The following is a 24,682-nucleotide window of genomic DNA, read 5'->3' as shown; positions in this document are numbered from 1 at the left end:
TTCCAAAATGGATTAAATTCATTATTTTTTCCCTCAATTCTACAAACAATAGCCCATAATTACATAGTGAAAGAAGTTTGTTTGAAATCTTTGCAAATTTCAAAACAAATATTTGCTTATTTATTTTTAATTTTAATACATTTGCAAAGATTTCAAACTTCTTCACTTCTTTCACGTTGTCATTATGGGGTATTGTTTGTAGAATTTAGCGAAAAATAATGAATTTAATCAATTTTGGAATAAGGCTGTTGCATAAACAAAATGTGGATAAAGTGAAGCACTGTGAATACTTTCTGGATGCACTGTATCTCCAGAATTAAACTCTCATAGGTTTAGCATTAAATCCACATCAAATTGTAACTATAGCACCAGTATATTAGAACAAATTATCTCTGAGACAATTCTCTTCTGTTCAGTTACTCTCTAGTTCAGTATAGGTCTGGTTACACAGCTAAATCAGTTACATTTGCATTTTATATCTTATTATTCATTGACAAAGTTTCTCTATAAATCATTTAAGAAGTGGCGATTAAAAGTAAGCCTGTGGGCAATAAGCACAACCCATATCACATGTAAAGCCTGCTTCAGTCCTCCATCCAATTTTTTTTTTTTTTTTTGTACATGGGAAATGAATTCATATGAATCCAATTTACAAACATTACCTAAACATGAAGAGTCTGTATTCTGATTCATGACCCATGATAGTGCTGGGTTATTGGAAAGATGTTCAATGTAACATGCCCTAGCCTTTGAGTTGCATATGTTTTTTTTATTTTTTATGAGACGCATATTTTCGTTTGAGAATATATTTTTATGAAAATAGCACAGTAATTACAAGCACTGTGGACAATAAGTGTTGTGAAGAAATGTATTTGGTCACCTGTGTGTAAATGTAAAGCTTCTGCTTGCTACAATTGATAAGGCAGCAGTGTTAATGTGTTAAATAAGAGTATTAAATAAGAGCGACTAATTGAATAAATGAAAGCAAGCGGCATCAGGTTCCCTTGCGTAGCGAGCAGCACAGCCTGGGTATGACTGCTAAAGGAATATCCCAAACTATTTTTAAACATTCCTAGAGGCCTCTATGGATTTAACTGTCAGCTGATACAGTCCAATTCAGAAGCTTTTTAAACACCAATAGTACTGATTAGTATTCCACCCATACTGTGCATATGAATCAAACACATTATATGGTACCTGATTGCTTTGTTATCCAATTACATAGAATTGTTTACTAGTAGATACTCTTTTAGCTCAACGGAGGCATGCCCCTTGTCCATGACATCATAAATGCCTCCCCCTGGGTCACTCTGTGTGCTTGATTTAATAGTAATGGAGCAATGGAGAGACTTTACTAGGGATAAACACTGCCCGGTCCCTGATGTCTTTTGAGTGGGGTTTCAGATTTCAGATATTTGTGGTTAGCAAAGAGCTCACTATCGGATATGCACACACAGCAGTAGAGTGCAATGTGAGGGTTATAGGAACACCCCTCACACCAAGCAAGAATTGCAGCAAAATCTACCCATTTGTTTATGGCAACGGTTATTTGCACCAAGGGTAAATAGTAGTTAAATGCTATGTATACTCATAAATAGTGGCAGATAATACAGTATGTGCACCCCAGTGTTATTGTTCATTAAACGGTATGCAATTTTAACATTGTGTTTAAATGATTATATTTATTAAAATTATTAAATGGATGACAATAAACTATAATAAACTAAATCTTCCTACACCTGCCCCTAACACTAACCTATAAACATGTTATTATTAAACACACGTTAGACACTTTATTTACACTTTTCAAACTTTTTCTTCATTTTTATTGAAAATAAATGCCTTATTTATTCGAACTCGTGTCGATTTGCATCAAAATGTTCTGCCATGTGCCTTACCCCTACACTATTGCTACTGCTGGCAATATAATGTTTTCCATAATTTTATCTGGACCAATCAGATGTCAGTAGGCGGAGTTAGTGTAAATAGCGTCTGCCAAAAAGGTGGGCTATTTGCACTTAGTGTAAATAGACACTCCGTTTATACAGTTCATACATACAGTATGCATGCAGTAAGCATGTTTTTATTTTCTGAATTAAATGTAATTCTAAATTAAGAAAAGCTTTGTTAGATCATATGGATATTCATGCAAGAAATATTTGATCCAACCCCGAATGCCAGATCCTGTCAGAATCTATGTGTTTTTGATATATGATGTACCTAAAGCCTGTTAACAGCAAGTGTTGTTTGGTACCTAAACTCAATAATAATAATCAAAAAGTTATAATGTCCACAACTGGTTTATTGAATAAGTTGCATATGTTTCAGTGCACAGACTTCATCTGACCTGTACAAATCCAACAAGTGTTATTAAACCAAAGCAAAAGCAATGTAAAATTACTGCTTCACAACATCATCATTTGATGAAGAACCTTGAAATGGAGACATTCTCATCTCTTACTCATGAAGACAAATATCCCTTGAAATCACACAATCATAAGATTAAACAGCTCTATATAAAAATATAAATAACCTGACACAAATTAATAAATGATTAAATGATAAATAGTATAAACCAATTGACAAACTACATAAATGACTAATGGGTATAAATGATTATAAAATTAAATTAAAAACAACAAAAAACGCAACAAAGATGTATGGTTTCTCTCTTAAAGTAACACACACAGGTTGCTATTAAGAATCCTTAGATTTGGTATCTTTTATGGTTAGCCTATTTCTAAGAAAAAACATACATGAAGAGTACTAAATTATTATTCTATATGGAGCTGAAATCTCTCACCAAGCTGCCCAGGTGTTTCAGTTTTGTGTGGCTAATTGAAAAAGTTATTGTTGTCTTTTGTAATTAATCAAGTTTGGTTATGCCTCTCCAAATGTGCACATTTTTTGAAACAAGATATGGAACACAATTCTGTCAAACACATACACACCGCTCATAGTTAAAAGTAAATCATGATTATTGGAGATAAAATACCAATGCTTTTTGTTGAGTGGCTCATATGAACATGTAATAGATGTCAGGGTTGACTTATCTCACACACATCTGCCTGATGATGCTGGAGTTCTCATTTACACTGATGTGATGCATCAGCTCCTCTCTCTCTCTCTCTGGTTGGTCTGTGGTCATTCAACATGCCATTAGATGCATGCTGGGGAGCTGCTTCACATTCTGGTCAGGCTGGCAGTTGGCTGCGGCTAACAGAGCCTTTTAGAATCCTGCATCTGCAGAGGGGTTTTATTCAATATTTCAGAGAGGGAGAGGATTTTATAAAACACTACTCCATATAGTCCTACAGCATTTATAGAAACAACTTTAAACCTAATATTTAGTGGGTTAAAGAAAGGGAGAGGTGGATTATGATCTGTCTGCTGTCAGGAGAGGTGCTGTGCATCAGTGGCAGGAGTAATGTTACGGTTTTCAATCGATCTGCCCATTCAATGCAGCTTGGAGTGGCTCAAGATAATTTGTAACACATTGTGGTGTTCCAGGATATTATTTCATAAATAGTATGAAAACTATACATTTTAATGATTCAAATTCTATATGCTAGTGTAGTTCTAAAAGGTGACACAATTACCTGTATTGTTGTCCTTGATGATCCCTTCATTATGAACCAACAAATCATCTGGAATGAAAATTTTGTGTATTTTAGTTACCTAATTTTTCCTCATCATCTTGGCGACAGGCTTCCGCTCATCACCCACCCACATATCTTAGTCTGCGTTATTCAGAATGTTCTTCACTCCGCAGCAGCGCAGCGTCAGCATCAAAAGCAGTGGTCAACATATGTGCATTTATTGATAGACTGTTATGAAATCTGCATCTGTGTAGTTCTTTGTCATAAATGCACATATTACGATTCACTGCAAAATCAGGGATATACTTGATAGGTAGTGTAGAACCTACTGTATTGTTCATGCCTACCCTTGATTACAAACACTATATTTTTAAAATCATACCCTCATAGGGGGCTGAGCCCCCAATATGAAATCCTAGAATTGCCCCTGTTTTGTAGGATAAGGACATGGCCTAGTCTAGACATTTTTTTTGCAGGGCTTTCCAATGAATAACAATGGGGAAAATATATACGATTTCTCCTCAGAAGCTTTGGTGTGTATAATTCCAACTCCCACATAGAAATTTAAGGAGCAAGCATTCCAAAATACCGTCTCGCCATTTGGAACGTTGGCTGAAGGTACAGGATGCATTTCCAAGTCCAGTGTGACCATGTAAAATGTAGCGACTGTAAATCTTTCACATCCTCCCTGTTGTTATCCTGATAGATGTGGCGCATTCACTCGTCTGGCAGTGGATTAAAGACACTGGACAGAGAGGAAATGAGACAGGTGTTCCAGTTGTAAACCTACATTACTCCAGCAGGGCTGCACGAGGATGAAACGTGTCATCTGGAATGGAAGTGTGGTGTCTATTTTTGGGTTACATCATTTTTCCTCATCAGCACTGATGGCTTTTCTAATGTGCTTTTGAGGTTTGGGCTGCTCTTCTGTTTCATTCCATTTAAAAGCAATTTAATGTTTTTGTTTTTTTGTTTTGTTTTTTCAAATTAAATGTTTGGATATTACATTTCATTTATGGTCTAATTAGATTACTCCATTTTAAATATTAAATCAGTCTGAGATAACATTTGAAGCCAACTGAAAACACATCTATGCAAACCATATATTTTAGAAATACATATATTTTATTTGATTAAAAATTGAATACCTAAATGATGTAATGTGATGATGATACACTAACAAAGAACCACTTGAACTTTGGCAGCTGTTTGAAATCCATGCGCAGTTGGTCTAAACATAAGAAAGTCTGTATGAGGAAAGAAAGGAGATTACCATTGTAATGGTCTCTGATTCTGATCTTCTGGACCAGTGGACAATGAGACAGATAGTTGTATTTGCTGATATACTACCAAGCAGGAAGCAATTCATCTGTGTGAGAGATGCTCACCACCTCTCTCAGCCTTAATGTAGTCTATATAGGGTACTTGTCTTCTTCCATTAGTGTTCCTGTGAAAGTGCGCCAATTATTACCAGGTCTGTTTTAGAGCTTCATTTATTATTTGTGATAGTTGTAATGAGTTTTTTTTTTTCTGTCAGCAGTTACAAAGAATGACTCAACCCATATTTTCTATATTTTACTCGATTTATCAGGAACATAGCTTTATTACTTTTATTATTTTACTAGTCAGTAAAAGTCATTTATACTACGGCAAAAGATAGAGAGAAGTTATGCTTAAAATAACCACACACCTATGTTTCCAACCAGTTTACTATAGTCGCAACCGTTTTACAATTTAATATTTCATAACGCACACTGAGCAGCAAACCTTGGTTCATGGTGAGGCACAATCACACGGCTTCATTCTTAAAACTGAGTGCACTTTTAATTGCAGAGAATAGCTGTACAGACTTCTGAGAGGATGGAAACACTCTTCACTTTTTTGAATGTAAAAGAACAGTGAAAGAATCAAACATCCACAGTGAGGGTATTATTTACTGAAGCACTGTAATATTTCACTAAGTCACCATGAAATCAAAATGGACAATTCTTAATTTTTTATGGAATATTGCAGTTTTTATTATCCGTTCACATCATACATTCTTGTAATCTTTAATCGAAATGACTTCCCCTCCCTCTTTCATCAACATCTCTTCTCTGACGATATGATTTTGGCGCGACACATGTCACTTACATGAGATCACAGCAATAGCAAATCACAAACATCCAACAATCCAATCAGTTCCCGATGGACAAAATCAATCCTGCCCTACATGTTTTTCTCGTGTTTTACATAGATATACATCACAATAGGGAAGAAACGACTATCACAACTTCCATTTCATGCTGACTTTAAAAAGGGAGATTCAAAGACAGAGAGATGGATTTAGACTTTTTTTGAACTATCATCTCTAAAAAGCAATATTCTTACCTAAGCAAATATTATAGATTTCTTACCGGTACATATGGCATGAGAGGGATGCACTTGATGAGCCAGGTTTAGGCTTGAGTTTTCCACTGACAGTCTGAGTATTGATCTCATGTCTCATCCCACTGAGATCAAACAAAAGACTTTGGCTCCCTCATTAATCTTTTTCAGCTCTCCCAAGACTGACTTCATCTTAAGCACACCACGGGATGTCAGTTTGGTGCTGTATATTGGCATGATATATACAGACACCTGGAATTAGGGATCCAAGCAATTGCGAAAACATGAAGACCTTAATGGCATTTAGACTTTTTTGCTGACTTTACACTGAAAGAAATGTGGTACTGCATCAGCGATGCTGATGGTTTTGTGTAGATTGCTGTAGTAAGCAAGGAAAGGGACAAACTGAATCAGTATTTGTGTAGATGGCATGACTGATACAATATTATAAATATAGTTTGTAGAGTTGTACTTCCCAATCTGATTGGATATCCAGAAAAGTATATCTCTTATATATGGTATTTTATTTTGCTGGTTTAGACCACAAAGGTGTCTAAATAATTAAAAACTTGCAATATAGGGACACACCAAATGTTTTCCTGCACAAGAAGTATTAAATTACAGGTTTACTACCTTCAAAAGTTTAGGGTTGGTAATATTTTTTAAATGATTTTGAAAATATCTTATGATATTCAAGACTATACAGTGAAAGCAGTAATGTTATGAAATAGTATTACAGTTTGAAGTAATTTATTCCTGTGTTGACAAAGCTGAATTTTCACACTTCAGTGTCACATGATCCTTCAGAAATCATTCTAATATGCTGATTAGCCTATTACTTGGAAACGTTTTTTATCAATGTTGAAAACAGTTGTGCTGTTTAATATTTTTGTGTAAACTGTGATACTTTTTTTTAAGGATTCTTTGATGGATAAGTTCAAAAGAACAGCATTTATTTAAAATGTATATAAAAAAAACCTAAAGCAAGTTTAAAGCATCCTTACTGATTAAAAGAAAATATTACTGATCCATTCACAGACTTTAGTCTTCTTAAAACATTTGATTTATTTTAATTCTGTTGTTCTGATTGAATTCATGTTTGAGCAGAAAAAAAGTCATACTATACTAGAAGAATATGCGTATGAAATATTTGAGCACTGATTTAAATTCCAGTATAGTGTACTAATGCATGGCATCATTAATAAATAAACATTGTTATGTTTTCTTAATCTGTGCATTACTCTAAAAAATTGCCGGGATGACATAATGCGTGTTTTGACACAGTAACGCTTGACTGCTCTTCAGAGCAATTATACTGTGTTCAGAGCTGCAGGCTCTTCTCAAGGTGTAATGGAGGTGTAAGTCTGTTTCCCCTGTAACGGCTGGGTCACTGCTGCAAAAACACATTCTCCACACTCCTGTAAATGGCAGGTTTTTGGGCACAGCTACAGGGAGTGAGGAGAATGCAGATACAATGCCATTGCACCAATAACAACCTAGCTACAAGGCGCTCAGTGAGAAGATGGGATGTAAGCTCAAAACCATGAGCATTCAGCTTCATCTGTGTCTTCTGTATTACGTCTTTGCTTCAGGGCTTAAAAGGCTTGTGCTGTGAAACATTTAGCAGGGTTCTAGACTTTGGCTCTACCAGAATGGTCACAAATGCGATAATTTTTGATAATGTGCGAGTTAAAATTTCACACGGTCGCATTGGTGTGAGTGCATAATGTTCAGGTTGTTTTGGTACTTGCATGGCACATGTACTCCGTTAACCCTTTGACGTGTACAATCACACTGGTGTGATTTGAACGTTCAGTGCATCACATTATTCGAATGTGCTTTTTTTGCTTTGGCTGGCGCTGGGCCAGAGAAAGACGCACTCAACGCTTGTCATATATACTAACTATTCAGTGTTTTCAACCACACAAGGTTTATTTTATGTTTCAGACATTTAAATACACATAAGTACTAGCAAAACAATACATGCATAGTTTGTAAAGTACTGATGTCTATGGAAGTGGTAATAACAATCCATTCAAATATAAATTGATGAGGTGTTTTTATCATATCAGATACAAATTGTGTAGTAACTATAAAGTCTCTTTTCTTCTCCCACTTCACCGGCCACCTACTTTCATGTATTCCGGGAGAAGTGGATGAATTTATGTGTTGTAAATCTGACAGATACAATTCTCTGAAATGTTTATTTTTATTTTTTTATTAGGCTACTTTCCGAAAGTATTCAAAGGCAGACAGGAATACAACTAACATGGATGCGCCCATTGCGCTTTATAGATCAATATATTATAAAGATCAATTATAGTGCGGCCGTGCACATTTTACTTTCGGTTTAGAATTGGCGGGTTGCTTGAATGGTGGGTTCATTGGCCTATTATTCTTAATGAACACAACAACAAAACAGTATGATGACAAACTCACTTAAATAGACGCTTTTACAGTTCGATTTGAAACCAAATCTTCCGCCATCATCTTGTCATTCAGCTCCTTGCTCTTGTGATAAATTAAATCTCCTGCTGCTGGTCTGTGTTGAGACTCTCATTCGTCTCACGCTGTATGAAGTAGACACATTCAGTTTTTAATTGTAGTGTCTGTTCTCTGAACAAAATTATTTTATTTAAAAAAAAAAAACATTCAGACGGTGAGGACGGGTAATCGGTGTTGCACCAGCTACACTGACTATCGCAGCAAGCCTACTGTTTATTTTTCCATAAATGCAAAACCAGCATATACAAATTAAGAGAATGATTCATCAACATGTAAGGTCATTATGATGAATGTAAAAAAGGGTGCAACCAAATTGTAAGTCGGTCAGCGCGACCAGTGGGAAGAATGAGTCTAGAGCCCTGTTTAGCCTGTTAGACTTCACAATACGGACTCTTATTTTTCCTCTAAAATATACTGATAGTGAACATCCTTCCAAGACCTGATCTACTATGCTTTCTTGTATTGGTGGGCTTTGTTTATGATGACCCATTAATCATTGCTGTGGTGTGTTGCAGAATAGCCGACACTGGTACCATTCTCGACTTGCAATTTTGCAATCAATAGTGTTTGCCTGCTGTTGAATTGTGTCCATGAATCTCTCAGCTGTGGCAGTTATGATGTGTTAGAGAAGAACAGTAAACTTCCTGCCATGTGACATGTGTGGGAATGGATGTTCTCTTGGAGCGTGCAAATAGAATTTGCTTTGCACTTTCATCTGGTGAAACTATTACCGCTCTGAAATAGGTAATGGACCGACAGGACTCTGATTTAGCATTTTCATCTGTTGTACATAAACTATGCTGCTTTGAATTGATGTAGCCTAGTCTTTGCTGTTTATAACCTTGAAGGACTGGCTTTATCAACAGGGGTTTAACGAGATTAAATAATTGTAGGATAATTGAAAAATGTATGTATCTGAAAGTCTTATTAGGCATATTTAAAACATGAATCATTTGATGACAAATTAAAAGGATTACAGTGCAGCCCTCAAATACTAATTAATTTTAATTCTTAAAAAAAAAAATCTTTATACTTTGCTAATATCCTTCAAACTACTATAGGTTTTACCCATTTGTCAGCAAGACGTTTTTGTAAGGAAGTGAAAATCATTTAAAATATAATATAATTTAATATGATCACATATTCTTTTATATGTTTTAATAATTACAGGTCAGACTAATTATATTGTTTCATTTTTACATAAATATATCTATTATGCTGAATGACCATGGTTTGTTACTCTGAATTACATTTTACCAAAAAGGGAGATAATATTGCCATTATTCCCATAATTGCAATGTTTTTAGTATTAGACTGTCATTAAATTTGTTTATATTCCTGAGTAAATGACAGCAGATGCAAATGTTGATAAATAATATGCATTTTATTGTACTGTTCTGATGCTCCCTGCCATGCTTGCTTAGCTTGTCACTTTGTTTTTGACTTGCACTTTGTTACTCCTTGCAGCTATATTTATGAATACTTTTTGTTTGCCAACATAAATGATGTTATCAGGATGAGTATTTTGGGTGGAATGAGTGGTCTCTTTTGAACTTGTGACATACCATAGTGAGGGGGAACTTTCTGTTCAGAAGTATTGATAAGCTTAGAGTGAACAGTGTTATTGTTTATCGGTGTGGACGCTAATATAGTTACCATTATAGTTATCTTTATAGTTATTGTTCTTGGTGTGAATGGGCTTTAAGAGTGCTGCCCAAGCTACTGGGTCTGCATTTACTTTTTGGCTTTTTGGCATTTTACAGTGCCTTTCAACTCTCACTGTGGGCATCTTAAATGAATCAATAACACAAATTAAATAATACAAAATGCATTAAAATATGAATATTTATTAAGGTTAGCATATTTTTCCAGTGCTAAACATTCCTCATTTATCTGTATTATAATAAGATGCTAAAATTGTTATTTATAGTGATACTGTTGTCATCCAGTGTAATGGAATTTGCATTACAGTGAATGATGTAACTTCTACTACAGCTTATATTGCAGGCCATCAACTGTTACCTACCTATATCAAACAGTGAGCTTGACCAGTGAAGTTAATCACAATTATTTACATCTACTTTTTTTTGTAACTTAGCTGTATCACCACATCATGAAAAGCTGAAATTATCAATGATATTATCAATTTGATAATGTCACAGACTGTCAAATGATTATCTGTTTTTTATGCGATTTCAGAATGGCTTCTTGATCCTGTTACACTGAATGATCTTAGTTTTTTTTACAAAAGTTATTTGAAATATTAAAGTAGACACTTTATTGTTATTTTTGATCAAGCATCAAGCAATAATACTTTTAAATACTTTTACTCAACAAAACACTTAATTGAGTACATTTTTGACATACTCCCTTTACTTGATTTTAATTTCTATTGCACTTCTACATATTTATCAACAGCATCGCCATCTCTATGGCCAGCAAAGCATTGCTATTGGTTGTCATACACTACTGCTTTTATAGCAGTTATGGACTGACTCTCCCTCTTGTTCCCAGGGTGTTCTGAATGCTGCCTCAAATGCCTGAGTGGGATACCTTATGCCTCTCTGATTGCGACCATCCTGCTGTATGCTGGGGTGGCTCTCTTCTGTGGTTGTGGTCATGAGGCTCTCTCTGGGACCGTCACCATCCTGCAGACCTACTTTGATGTTGTCAGGTCGCCTGTTGATGCCCTGGACATCTTCACTATGTGAGTGCCACAATACCAAAGTCGTAATAAAAAAGAACATTTGCTTCCTGTTGAGCCCAATTTCTGTGACAAGTTTTAGTTGCAACATGCTTCAAATGCACATTAATTAAATTCAGTTTCTTTTGCCAGTACTTCAATAATCATGCTAACTGACATTATTTCTTGTCTATTGCCAAGAACCCAAGTTTTCCCACACTCATATTTTCAAGAACAGTGACACACGCACAAACATTTTTGCCAAGACTGATTTTTCTGAGCTACCATGTTAGGTTTTGGCATCAGTCCCACTCAGAGAATTAAGCTTTCTGAAATCGCACCAGATCATCCGAGCACACCTGCTCACCGGAACTCCACTGGTGGGAAGGACAGCAGGATGGACGAAGAGAACAAGAGAAAGGAGTGTGTGGAGGAAGGAATAATGGTGTGAAGTGGCATTTTTTCAGCCATTTCATCTTTTTTTCAGTTAGGCTTTGGAATAAGTAAATCAGACAGTTACATACGTGTATGTATTTTTAAATTGAATTTAATCTATACACAAAAAAAGTAGATTAGGACTTCACAAAATACAGACGGACTCTGCCACCATTAAGCCCTCTATTGTCTTATTGAATTACATTCTATGCAAGATAAGCACTGACACTGTTTTCATAAGAAAGTTACTAATTATTTATCGTTTTAATACCTCAGGATTGACATAATTAAGTATGTGATCTATGGAGTGGCAGCAGCCTTTTTCGTCTATGGTATTCTACTGATGGTGGAGGGATTTTTCACCACTGGGGCTATCCGGGACCTTTATGGGGACTTTAAGATCACCACCTGTGGGCGCTGTGTCAGTGCTTGGGTAAGATCTTCCACCCATTTAATACTACTACAGTAATGCATGAGCATGAGTGTGTTAAATAATATGATGCAAAAAGCATTGATCTTGTGGCCAACACAGATTAAATATTATATAATATTATACTATTAATAACTTGCACAGTAAAATAAATCACATGCTTCAAGTTAAAGTTGAAGTTACGGATATTAGAATACTAATGTTTAGTAAATTCCATATGTTATGGTGTGACATTTACTTGAAAGCTATTAAAGGAGTAGTTAACTTTAAAATGAATTTACTCACCCTCAAGCCATCCTAGGTGTATATGACTTTCTTCTTTCTGATGAACTCAATCAGAGTTATATTAAAGGATAAGTTCACTTCAAAAGGAAAATTTCCTGATATTTTACTCACCCCTATCTCATCCAAGATGTTCATGTTTTTCTTTCTTCAGTCGAAAAGAAATAAAGTTTTTTGAGGAAAACATTTCAGGATTTTTCTGCCCAACAAATGTTGAAGGTCCAAATCAATGCAGTTTCAAATAGCTTCGAAGAGCTTCAGAGGCTCTGCGCAATCCAGACGAGGAATAGGGTCTTATCTAGCGAAACGATCGGTCATTTAAAAAAAAAAAAAGAAACCTAAAGAAACCTTTTTAACCTAAATTGCTCATCTTGCGCTGCCAATGATTGCGCAACCACATCGTATACAGGCCATGCAAGACGTAGGCAGAAGCACCGCTCCCATGTTTACAAAGCACTCGTGCGAAGACTAATACAAATGCCCTTTAGCTAAAAAAGGTTAAACAATGATGTCAGAGGAATTTGAAGTTGAAGATGGAGTGTTTTTTGGTAAAGGGCGTTTGTATTAGTCCTCGCACATTCGCTTGAGGCGGTACTTCTGCCTACGTTTTGCGTGAACTTTCCGACGTGATTGCACAATCCATGGCACGTCGCAGAGCAGTGCAACATGAGCAATTTAGGTTAAAAAGTATATTAATTTGTCATTTTTTATGGTATCGCGCAGAGTCCCTGAAGCCCTACGAATCGCTTTGAAACTGCATTGATTTGGACCTTCAACATTTTGGTTGCCATGGAAGTCTGTGATGGGGAGAAAAATCCTGGAATGTTTCCCAAAAAAACGTAATTTATTTTCGACTGAAGAATGAAATTTCATGAACATCTTGAATGAGATGTGAGTAAAATATCAGGACATATAAGGATAAGTGAACTAATTCTTTAATAAATATCCTGGCTCTTCCAAGCTTTATAATGGCAGTGACGGGGTCCATTGTGTTTAAAGCTCAAAAAAGTGCATCCATCCATCACAAACGTACTCCACACGGCTCCGGGGGGTTAATAAAGGCCTTCTGAAGTGAATCGATGGGGTTTTGTAAGAAAAATATCCATATTTATAACTTTATAAGGTAAAATATCTAGCTAAAGTGTAACGCCTCTCGCAGTTCAAAACACTTACTCTGCGGTCTAGTGATACGTCGTGCCAGTTACGCTTGCTAGTTGAATATGGAAGGCGGTCTGGAAGAAGCTAGATATTTGTGTCAGGATATTTATTAATATAGCTCTGATTGTGTTCATCAGAAAGAACAAATTCCAATACACCTAGGATGGCTTGAGGGAGAGTAAATCATGGGGTAATTTTCATTTTAACATTTATCTCTTTCTTTCTCCTACAGTTCATCATGCTTACTTATATCTTCATGTTGGCTTGGCTGGGAGTTACAGCCTTCACCTCTCTGCCAGTCTTCATGTATTTCAACATCTGGAACACCTGTCAGAACATCACTCTGGTGTATAGTCCTAACCTTTGCTTCGACCTGCGTCAGTTTGGTGCGTAACACATTTCAACACCATTGGAGGAGACATGTTGTATGCTTGGATTTTTTTATGTTCTGCACATGCTGGTGTAAAGTACATACTTCTCCAGACATACTTTTTTTCTAGTCACATTTAAGTGCTTCTCGATTACTATGTGCACAAGTTAGCTAGCACATCTAGCTGGCTGTATGGTTGTAGCCATCTGAGATGACTTCCTAGAATCCTTTCTCAATCAGATTTATGTTTTGTGTGCAGTTTATTTATGTTTTACTGCTGAAACTTCTGAATGTGACAGGCTACATGCATTATCCAGATTTCAATGGGCAGATAATACTGGAAAATAACTAAATTATTATAAAACACTGAAATTTTGCAACAGCTAAACAACAGAATGCATATATAAACAGTATTATGATATCATTAAATACTCTTTAACTAAGAAATCCATTGTGTACCAATACTGCTGGAAGCACCATTATGACATCTACAGTGCATCCAGAAAGTATTCACAGCGCTTTTCCACATTTTGTTATATTTGCCTTATTCCAAAATAGATTCAATTCATTATTTTCCTCAATTCTACAAACAATACCCCATAATGACAACATGAAAGAAGTTTGGGGGGGGGGGGGGGGGGGAATCACATGTACAATGCTTTGTTGAAGCACCTTTGGCACCAATTACAGCCTAAAGTCTTTTTGAGTATGATGCTACAAGTTTGGCACACCTGGACAGTTTCTCCCATTCTTCTTTGCAGGACCTCTCAAGCTCCATCAGGTTGGATGGGGAGCATCGGTGCACAGCCATTTTCAGATCTCTCCAGAGATGTTCAATCGGGTTCAAGTATACGCTCTGGCTGGTCAACTCAAGGACATTTACAGAGTTGTCCCATAGCCACTTCTTTGTTATCTTGGCTGTGTGCTTATGGTCGTCCCAGTTTGAGGTCCAGAGCGCTCTGGAGCAGGTTTTCATCAAGGATGTCTCTGTACATTGCTGCATTCATCTTTCCCTCAATCCTGACTAGTCTCCCAGTTCCTGCCACTGAAAAACATCCCCACAGCATGATGCTGCCACCACCATGCTTTACTGTTGGGATGGTATTGGCCAGGTAATGAGCGGTGCCTGGTTTACTCTAGACATGACGCTTGCCCTTCAGGCCAAAGAGTTCAATCTTTGTTTCATCAGACCAGAGAATTTTATTTCTCATGGTCTGAGAGTCCTTCAGGTGTCTTTTGGCAAACTCCAGGTGGGCGCTCATATGCCTTTTCTTGAGGAGTGGCTTCCGTCTGGCCACTCTACTATACAGGCCTGATTGGTGGAGTGCTGCAGAGATGGTTGTTCTTCTGGACGGTTCTCCTCTCTCCTCTCTCTGCTGGAGCTCTGTCAGAGTGACCATTGGGTTATTTGTCAACTTCCTGACTAAGGCCCTTCTACCCCAATCTCTCAGTTTTGCCAGGCGGCCAGCTCTAGGAAGAGTCCTGGTGGTTTCAAACTTCTTACATTTACGGAAGATGGAGGCCACTGTGCTCATCAGCACCTTCAATGCTGCAGACATTTTTCTGTACCCTTCCCCAGATTTGTGCCTCGATACAATCCTGTCTCGGAAGCTTACAGACAATTCCTTGGACTTCATTGCTTGGTTTGTGCTCTGACATGCACTGTTAACTGTGCGACCTTATATTGAGAATAAGGAGATACGTCATGGTCGCTTGCTGTCACGTGACGAATTGGCACGTTTAAGCAGAGAAATTACGAGAAAACTTAGAAGAAATGGAGAAGAAGAGGTCTCTTATTGGGAGAAACTTACTACCAGCGCCAAGCAGAGGTATTTAGAGAAGCTGGCTGATATCAAAAACGTTGACCCATACGAGCTGCCGCAGCAGAACTCAGAACCCTTTACCACCTTGCACTGAAATGTTTCTATAAATATATTTCCTGTGCATTCTGAATAATAAATAAATATATCTCCCCACTATTCTGCAGCAGTCCAGTGCTCGTCCTCATTAGCAGTGTTTTTCTCTTACTGATCATATTTTATACCTGTTGAGTTTACAATTCTAACTGAATTTGACAAAAAATGTAAATGATTGTTTGTGTGCGCTGGTGCTTTTATTCCAGCCTTCTTAAGTAGAATGAATGCTCGGTAACTTACATGTCTTAAATGAATGTAACGTTAACAATGTTAAATATTGAATTCATCTTAAACAGTGATGCACACAGTAGAGGAAAATGACAGTCAACTAGGCCTACCTTGAATATTAATTAAGCGTTTTGGGCATAAACATGTTTATAACATACAGTAAAATGACTGACAATGAAAAATGACAGAATAGTGATCAACATGTTTAATACAAATAAATAAAGGTTCGTCTTCATCAAGTGTCTCACACTTCAGCATTGCGGTCACTAGTTTAGACAATGACTGACACCCTGTGGTGAAATAATGGCGTACGTTTACCAGCCGCTGCTTTCTCAGATCGGCTTGGGTGGATTAAAACTTCATGTTCAGTTGAGTTTGGAAAACTATGTACATAGTAATCATCAGAAAATCTCTTCTCCAGTCTCTGTCCGAATCCTCTACCTGGCGGGTATCCTCCCAAAATGGCGGAAGGGGGAGGATGCCATGATATTTGGGGGCGGGGCGCTGTGTCGTGACGACATCTCCTCATTCTCAATAGACAAGTCATGTCCAATCAACTGAATTTACTACAGGTGGTCTCCAATCAAGTTGTAGAAACATCTCAAGGATGATCAGTGGAAACAGGATGGCAATGGCAAAGGCTGTGAATACTTATGTACATGTGATTTTTTTGTGGCCTTTTATTAACAGTATTTCAACATTAAAGGCAATTATTTGCTAGTTAAATCACCAATATAACTGTGGTGTACCCCATTGGTCATCAATTATATATTGGTGCCAAATTGGTGCCATCGTGATTATGCCAAGTAAGACATGTTCCTGGAAAAACATTCCAGATTGAACATTTTGTCCGAAACTCCATCCTTAATCCTAAACCTACCCATAAATTATCCCTTGAATCAGATGGAAATGATAGGTGAATTACACCAATGTAGAAGCACCTAAGCCTGGTTTGTAAGCCTAAACTTGACATAAGTTATAAACTTGTCCCTCAAATCTGATTGGTTGATTGGAATGTTGTTCTAGGATCAACAAAGATGTTGATACAGGAACATGTTGTACTTGGTGAAATCATGTTCACCTACACGTTCATTACATAATGTCAACCATTATGGAAAAGTTAAAAACCTAAGCATGACTTCTACATATTAGCACAGTTTATCCAAACAGTTTTGGCAAATCTAATTGTCATTTATGCATGCACTATTATTGCATTTTTAATAAGCACATATCAATTCCCTAATAATCCGTTAACACATTTACTTTGTTTGAATTGCAGGACTTGTATCCTTTGGTGATGAGAAAAGACTGTGCACTGCTTCTGAGAACTTCATCAAGATGTGTGAATCTAATGAGGTCAGTTGGCAGTTCTTTATCCTGACTGATGGCATTCATTTTTATCTGAATTCAGTCCGCCATTACAGTCAGTGACCTATGGTATAAAAGAAGGATGGGGAGTGAGAGACAGAGAATATGAATAAATTGTTTTCTGTGCTTTTTAGTCTGAAGACACACCAGTGCAGCGGGGATTCCTCCATATAAATATATAATTGTTAAATAATATTAAAATTTATTAGCAAGATTGCGCAGCTCCTTTTATGGGCTGTGCCACAAGTTATATAGCAGTGAATGTCATGTTTTCACAATATTATTAGAGATTACAGGCATTTATCAGATCTGTTTAAAGGTCACTGTTGACATGTGTTGCTCTGGAGAAATGAAATGAAAAATAAAATGAATGTGCATAATAAAGATGTCCCTATAGATTGAGGTTATCATTTTAAATTGTTTAGAGATCTAGATTTACGTATATGCACTTTGCTGGTGTAGAAACAATTTTACAGTTAATTACAAAAAAAAGACAAGCAAAACCATCCACGTTTTCTCCTCTTCAGAGTCTTTTTTTGTCTCTTTCTTCAGCTGGATCTGACATTCCACTTGTTTGTCTGCGCACTTGTGGGGGCTGGAGCAGCCGTTATCGCCATGGTGAGCTTTTCCAATGCTGTCTTTCTCTCTAGCTTTATATCTCTCTTTATTGCTTCGTTTCTGCATTGCATAAACTTTCACTGAATCTAAATTTCCTTTCAGGGCAATGAAATGGAATATAGATTTATGAGTTTCATTAATTTGTTGACTCCAGTGACACCTGCGAGAAGAGTAATATGAAATCTAAGCAAGTATGTTATAGAAATCAGGCACTTGTTTAGAATCAGGAATGAACGTGTGAGCCAGTCTAAAATGCAATATACACCCAAGGCCTCTTGTAAAATAGTGAGTGAGCAAAGAGAGAAGGATAAAGAGAGAGAGAGAGGGAGAGGAACGCTCATCATCGAAAATGCAGGAGGTGTTGTTGCCATGGAAACAGAAGAGGAGAGGGAAGGAAGGAGAGAAGCTTGTTTGGATCAGCTATAAGTGATTGTGAGACACCATTTTCTGCACATTGGTTTGAACCTTAGAAAGCCATTTCCATTGGTTAATATAAGGGCTTATGTACAAGGTAAATAGAATAGCATCAAATTAATTGGATGTAGACAGTCAATACATTGTGTCTACCTTAGTATTTTGCAAAGTATTGTGCTTTTGCCTTCTGCATAAGTGTGTGTGTGTGTGTGTGTGTGTGTGTGTTTCTGAAAAGCACAATGCATTTGTTTTCTGGAAAGGCAACAGTCTGGCCTCATTTATAGGAGTTAATTGCATTCCATGCGGTTTGCAAATGAGAAAACAGCTTGGACATTAAGTACTTAGAAACAAAGAGTCTACAGAATTGGATCATAATTTGTGCTCCTTTGATTATATAATTACATCATACCTTTCAGAGACTATTGCTGCATACTTGCAGTTTGCTGATTGGTGCAACAATGTTGCCACCCATTGGTGTATAGAGGAACTTCAGCAAAATTAATAAAAGTGTCTCATTTTCCCTTTTGTGGCAGTACAAGGGAACTGCAGCAGACATTTTTGTTCTGAAAATGCATTAAATATACCACAATTTTCAGAACCATCCAAATTTAAAGGTATAGTTCACCTAAAAATGAAAATTCTGGCATAATTTATTCTGTTTGTCATGTCAGATGTTTGGCAGCTCTTTTAATCCATACAATGAAAGGGGAAGGCTCGGAAATGGACAAAAACATATTCAAAATTGGTCACACAAGAACCAATGACGTTTTCCAACATGGATGTGCATATTCGAATATACAGGAATGTGAACAAGATTTGAGGGCTAGATGATCAGTCAATGTTGTATGGCTTCAGAAGATGGATTTTTATGATGCATTTGGAACTTGACAACTCTTGCTCACCATTCACTTTCCCTGTGTATCTGTATAAATTAAACATCTCTTCTTTTCCATAAAAGAAAGAATATCATACAGGTTTGGAACGACATGAGGGTGAAAGGGAGTTAGTTAGGAATTGGGTTGTTAGGAGGCAGTAAGTAACCTTCTTCCTTTCTCTTTTTCAATGATCTGGCTACTGTCATAGGTGGTGGCAGTGTCTGTCCTCATCCATAACAATGTCATTCTGACATCTAAGAACACGGGAAGGTACTGCACGCGTTTCTGATGCCAGCTCCGGTCTGAGGTGTCCCTTCCCACTTCCCGACACACTCTCTGTCCACCAAGGGCCCCACCACCATCGCCCACGGCAGCGACTTTCCTAATGACGTCCCTTAATTGGCTTGATTAAAATGACACCCAGGCCCTTCCATTTTGCAAAATTGTTTCAGTTCCCATCCTCCGCCCCCCCCCCCCCCCCCCAACCCCAGCCATAACCAGCTGCATAGCCCCAAGTTAACCCATCAGTTACAAGTGATAACATGTATAAGCGAACAAACTAACCTGGCTTGTGTTCAGCTGGAACTGGTTGCCGCTTTGTCTGACATGGGAAATAACTGATCTGGTTGATCTCCAGTCTAAACTGGGGCATTAAACACACCTGTCTTCTCCAGAGTAATCCTTTTGACCTTTTTTGGGGGTACAGAATGCACTAACACTAACCCTCCCCTCTAACCACTGTGTTGCTGTAGGTGCACTACCTGATGGTGCTGTCGGCTAACTGGGCTTACGTGAAGGACGCCTGCCGGATGCAGAAATACGAGGATATCAAGTCCAAGGAGGAGCAGGAGCTTCATGATATCCACTCTACTCGCTCTAAAGAGCGTCTGAACGCATACACATAAAGCATGCGGTCATGTGCCCACATATAAATATGTATACACACACACATACACAAGCATGCCCTTCCCCTCCCTGAAGACATATATAAACTAAACTTAACTTAGTCTAATTTCCATGGTTTCCAGGGGAGAGGAGTGGGATGGGATTGGGGAGGGCAAATTACTGTAACACTTGCTACGTACGGGTGTGACCCAGAATGTTGGTCTAGGGGCGTGCTTATCGTCTCAATGGCAACGTCTCTGACTACCCAGGATTTAGATTTAGTTTCTTTTGTCCTTTCATTTATCCTCTACCTCCCTTTTCTGTTGACACGTTTGAGAGCACATCCTGATAAACACACCAAGCCGAGTGACTTCTCTTTTGTACCGCATACTTTTAAGTCTCATTGGGTCTTGTTAGGGGTTTTGGGTTTAGCCAAAGGGATTACAAGCACACTTTTCACATTTTTGTATTACACATCGATGATTTACGTTCTTTTAGCTCACCCTATAAATGGCTAGTCATGATTTAGATTCACCGTTTTTTTTTTCTTCTTCTTTAGACTTTTTAAAAACCAAAATGTGACCAACTTGTAACTTATGATTTACAGGTTAAATCGCTCAAGCTGCCACACTTACAGCAGCAACAGCACAAAAAAATGTACAGATTCTTTTTCCAACAAATTCAGTTTTGGAGTGCCAGGGATTTCAAAAAGTACCTTAAAGTGACTTTTACTGCTATATTGTAGCTTGGCCTAACTGTATATGCTAGCTGTGCGCAGTATTAATGGAAGGTGTTACACTGGTGCTTAGTAGCTGTTTGTTAAGCTTTGATTAAGATGGCTGCTGATTGGGAAAGAAGGACCGTGAAAGAACGTCTCAAATCAGCTAGAGCGGTCATGCAGGATTTGCCTTGGGAGACTCTATGGATATTTGTTTTCTCTCATTCATTGCAAGCCATACTCTCACATGCGAATAACATTTTCAGGTGTTTTATTGCTTAGTTTTAGCTTTAACTTTTTAAATGCAAGTAATCAAACAAAAACAGTTTTTTTGGTCATTCCTCTGAACTGTATATATCTCTTTCAGTGTATACATATTTCATGTCGATTTCTAAAACACATCTCGCCAGTCAGTGTTACAGTAGGTGATATTCTTGAGATCGTCGTTCATATCGGAGAAGTATAAATCTAAATGGAAAAGTTGATTGCAATGACTCTGCCAAACACTGAATAAACAAGTAACATTCAAACATTTCGAATAAGAACAAGAAAGATGTGGATGTACAGGCATGTATTACGCCAAACACAGTGTTTTGGCTCGCTCTTGCCAACTTCAGTTGCCCTACTTTTGCAGTAAAGTACTTTTGTCAGTGTCTCAAAAAAGAAAACAAACAAAAAAAGCTAGTTTTTGTGCACTTATGGACCATTGTGAGTTTTTTGGTGTAAGTGCATTTGGAATCAGCGCTGAGTCCCTGCACTCTTACTAGTCATGCAGCTTTTTTTAAAACCACAAAAGAAACTTGTATTAGGTAAAAAACGTAAATCTAGTTGTTATTTGTGGCATGGTTATGCATCTAATGGTAATAGTTTTAATTAACTCAAAAAGGAAAAAAAAATCCTTTATTTTGATTTTTACACTTATGACTGTCTTGCTGGGGTCAACTATATATATTTTTTTCTAAATGTGCAGTATTACAGTTGCTACGCTAACGATATTAAGCTATATATCTTATTAGGTTGTAGTGTTTGAGTTTTGTCCTTTCTAGTTTGTGATGATTTTCCAAACCATGTCTTAAACCTATACTTGTTATGATGTTGCGTATCCAGTATTACCCTGACATTGCTTTCAGCTTTATCCACATACTGTACTAGTTTTTGTACTTTCACTGAGAATGCTTTGTAGCAGGCAGTAAAATTAACTGGTTTTGTACATAAATGTGCCAACAGCTTGACAGTGGCTTTTTTCTTTTTCGAACTGTAGAAACAAACTTGCTTGCGTAAATAAAGACACTTGTGTACTTGTTTTAATTGTTCATGTTTATTGTGTGTGTTTGCATATTTTGAGGTCATGCAAGTGGCCTTTTCAGTGACCTTTTATAAAGCCTGTTAATCTTGCATAGTTCATAGATATAAATATATTTATCTAAAAACAACTCAAGGAAATGCTGACCGATAGTATGTGCACGGGGAACAAAGTCTGAGAACAAGCTTGACAAGTGAATTTTAACCCAACCTAAATTGTTAGTCATTCATTTTGAAACATTAGTACATTATGACTAAGATTATAGTAATCATGAATGAGCTAAACCTTGAGAAGATGTTTATATTCCACAAATCATTTAGGCTTATTTTGTAAAGTATATGCAATTCGTTAAATGTAATATTCAGTGATTGTTTCAAAGCAATAAATAGTGCCTTAATTGTAAAGTCTGTATGAATTTCTTTCTTCTGCTGAACACAAAGGGAGATATTTGGAAGAATGTTTGTAACCAAGCAGATCTCAGCAGCCATTGACTACCATATCCCCCCTATGGTTTCCCCACTACCGAGATCTGCTTGGTTACAAACATTCTTCCAAATATCGTCCTTTGTGTTCAGCAGAAGAAAGAAATTCATACAGGTTTGGAACAACTTGAGGGTGAGTAAAATGTTATTTTTAGGTGAACTATCCCTTTAAATATATAGGCTAATTACACTGTAATAATTAAGTGTAACCAAATTTCCTTATGCCCAATATTTGACACATGTTTGGCTTTATTATGCTATTATTAATTAAATACACTTATTTGTATACGTCCGGATTACACTATGATCATTTATTAACTATTATTATGAATATTACCTCATGGGTGCAAGGACAGTGCATGCATGTTAAGGTGGGACTGACAGTTCCTTGCTCTGTGGCATCCGGATCTATGTGAACGCAAAATAAAAATTATACATGGATAATACAGATTTTACTGCAAACTTAATATATATGCAACAGCAAAACACTAGTCATTGTGATTGTAATAGGGAAAATAGCATGTTTTTTTACTTCTCCGTTTAAGCTATGATATGGGACATTTGTCTGAGCTTTCTTCTTACTATTGATATCTTTATAAATCAATAACGAGGGGAAAAAGAGATGACATTCTTACTCGATAATCTTTCGACACAACGGTTGTTCACGTCTATTTGTAAAAAGACTGCAATGCAATTGCTTGCCAGTAGCTGGCAGTAAAGTTCTAAAACAAAATAAATTCTTGTGACCTGTGGTCTGCAGTAGATAACATTTTATTTCTCTCTTCATGTCTGACATACACAGAAAATCAACATACAAAAATCTAATTGCAAAATATGTTTCTTTAGCGTTTAAAAAATAGTTGTGAAATATATTGTGTTGTTTAAATTACAGCGGTATGAATGAAATAGAAAGTTGGGCCCCACTTTATATTAGGTGGCCTTAACTACTATGTACTTACATAAAAAAATAAGTACAATGTACTTACTGTGTTCAAATTGTATTGCAAAACACCTTTGCTGGTATTGAGGTGGGATATGGGTAGAGTTAGGGACAGGTGTGGTGGTATGGGTAAGTTTAAGGGTAGGGTTAGGTTTAAGGGAAGCGTCAACTGTGTAATTACAAATGTAACTACAGAATTTAATTACAGATGTAATTACATGCAGGTATTTTTAAAAAATTTAAGTACAATGTAAAAACATGTATGTACACAATAAGTGCATTGTATCAAATGATTAATTAAAATGTTAGTACATAGTAGTTAAAGGTCCTGTTCTTCGTGATCCCATTTTTCAAACTTTAGTTAGTTTGTAATGTTGCTGTTAGAGCATAAATAATACCTGTAAAATTATAAAGCTCAAAGTTCAATGCCAAGCGAGATATTTTATTTGACAGAAGTTCCCTTTCAAAGCCTACAGCGAACGGCCGGTTTGGACTACATCCCTGTACATCCTGCTTTAATTACGTCAGTAGAACAGTTTGTCGACTAACCTCCGCCCACAAGAATACGCGAAAAAGGGGGCGTGGTCTTGTTGCTCCCTCGTGGAGAAGAGGAAGTGTTGCGTTCGGTTCGGTTCGGTTGCGTTTGTCGCCATGTCGTTCAGACGCTGTTATTTTCATCCCGGAGTCAAATCACCTTTGTTTGGCCTTCAGGGGCTGTAGTTTAAGCGCGTTCATCTCCCCGTTATGGTAAGAGGCGTGACCTTTCCGGGCAACGTGTGCTAAGCTGCTGTCGAATCACAACACGGGAACCGCTGGCACAATCAGAACTCGTTACGTATTTCTAAAGGAGGGACTTCATAGAACGAGGAAATTCTCAGGTCGTTTTGAGGACAGTGAAAACAGCAGTATATAGATAAGTAAATTGTGTGAAAAATACTGTGTTTTTTTACACATGAAACATGAACACATTGCATATTGCACACTGTAAACACAATCAAAGCTTAAAAAAAACACGAAAAACGGGACCTTTAAGGCCACCTAATATAAAGTGGGTCCGAAAGTTGGCATGCACATTGCCTCAAACAAAGCAAAGATATGTTTTTTGC

The 24,682-nt window shown here is 37.1% G+C and overlaps 1 protein-coding gene across 4 annotated transcripts in view; it reads left to right on the top strand.

Annotated features, from left to right (window-relative positions):
* The window catches only part of gpm6ab (glycoprotein M6Ab), an 82,926-nt gene extending 60,762 nt beyond the window's left edge, over positions 1-22,164 (top strand). For 3 of the 4 annotated variants that reach the window (XM_079812224.1, XM_079812223.1, XM_079812222.1), the window contains exons 2-7: positions 10,986-11,178; positions 11,866-12,022; positions 13,692-13,845; positions 17,253-17,329; positions 17,894-17,959; positions 20,001-22,157. In XM_079812224.1, the coding sequence (XP_079668350.1) occupies positions 10,986-11,178; positions 11,866-12,022; positions 13,692-13,845; positions 17,253-17,329; positions 17,894-17,959; positions 20,001-20,153 (800 nt within the window). In that variant the 3' untranslated portion in view covers positions 20,154-22,157. Of the gene's footprint in view, positions 1-10,985; positions 11,179-11,865; positions 12,023-13,691; positions 13,846-17,252; positions 17,330-17,893; positions 17,960-19,456 lie in introns of all 4 variants that reach the window. The other variant, XM_079812225.1, reaches the window with a different exon arrangement.
* Positions 22,165-24,682: the final 2,518 nt, after the last annotated feature.

The sequence above is a fragment of the Gobio gobio genome (genome assembly GCF_949357685.1).
Source record: "Gobio gobio genome assembly, chromosome: 3".
Classification (NCBI taxonomy): Eukaryota; Metazoa; Chordata; class Actinopteri; order Cypriniformes; family Gobionidae; genus Gobio; species Gobio gobio.
Note: the sequence above shows the minus strand (reverse complement) of the source record. Positions and strands in the feature narration are given on the sequence as shown.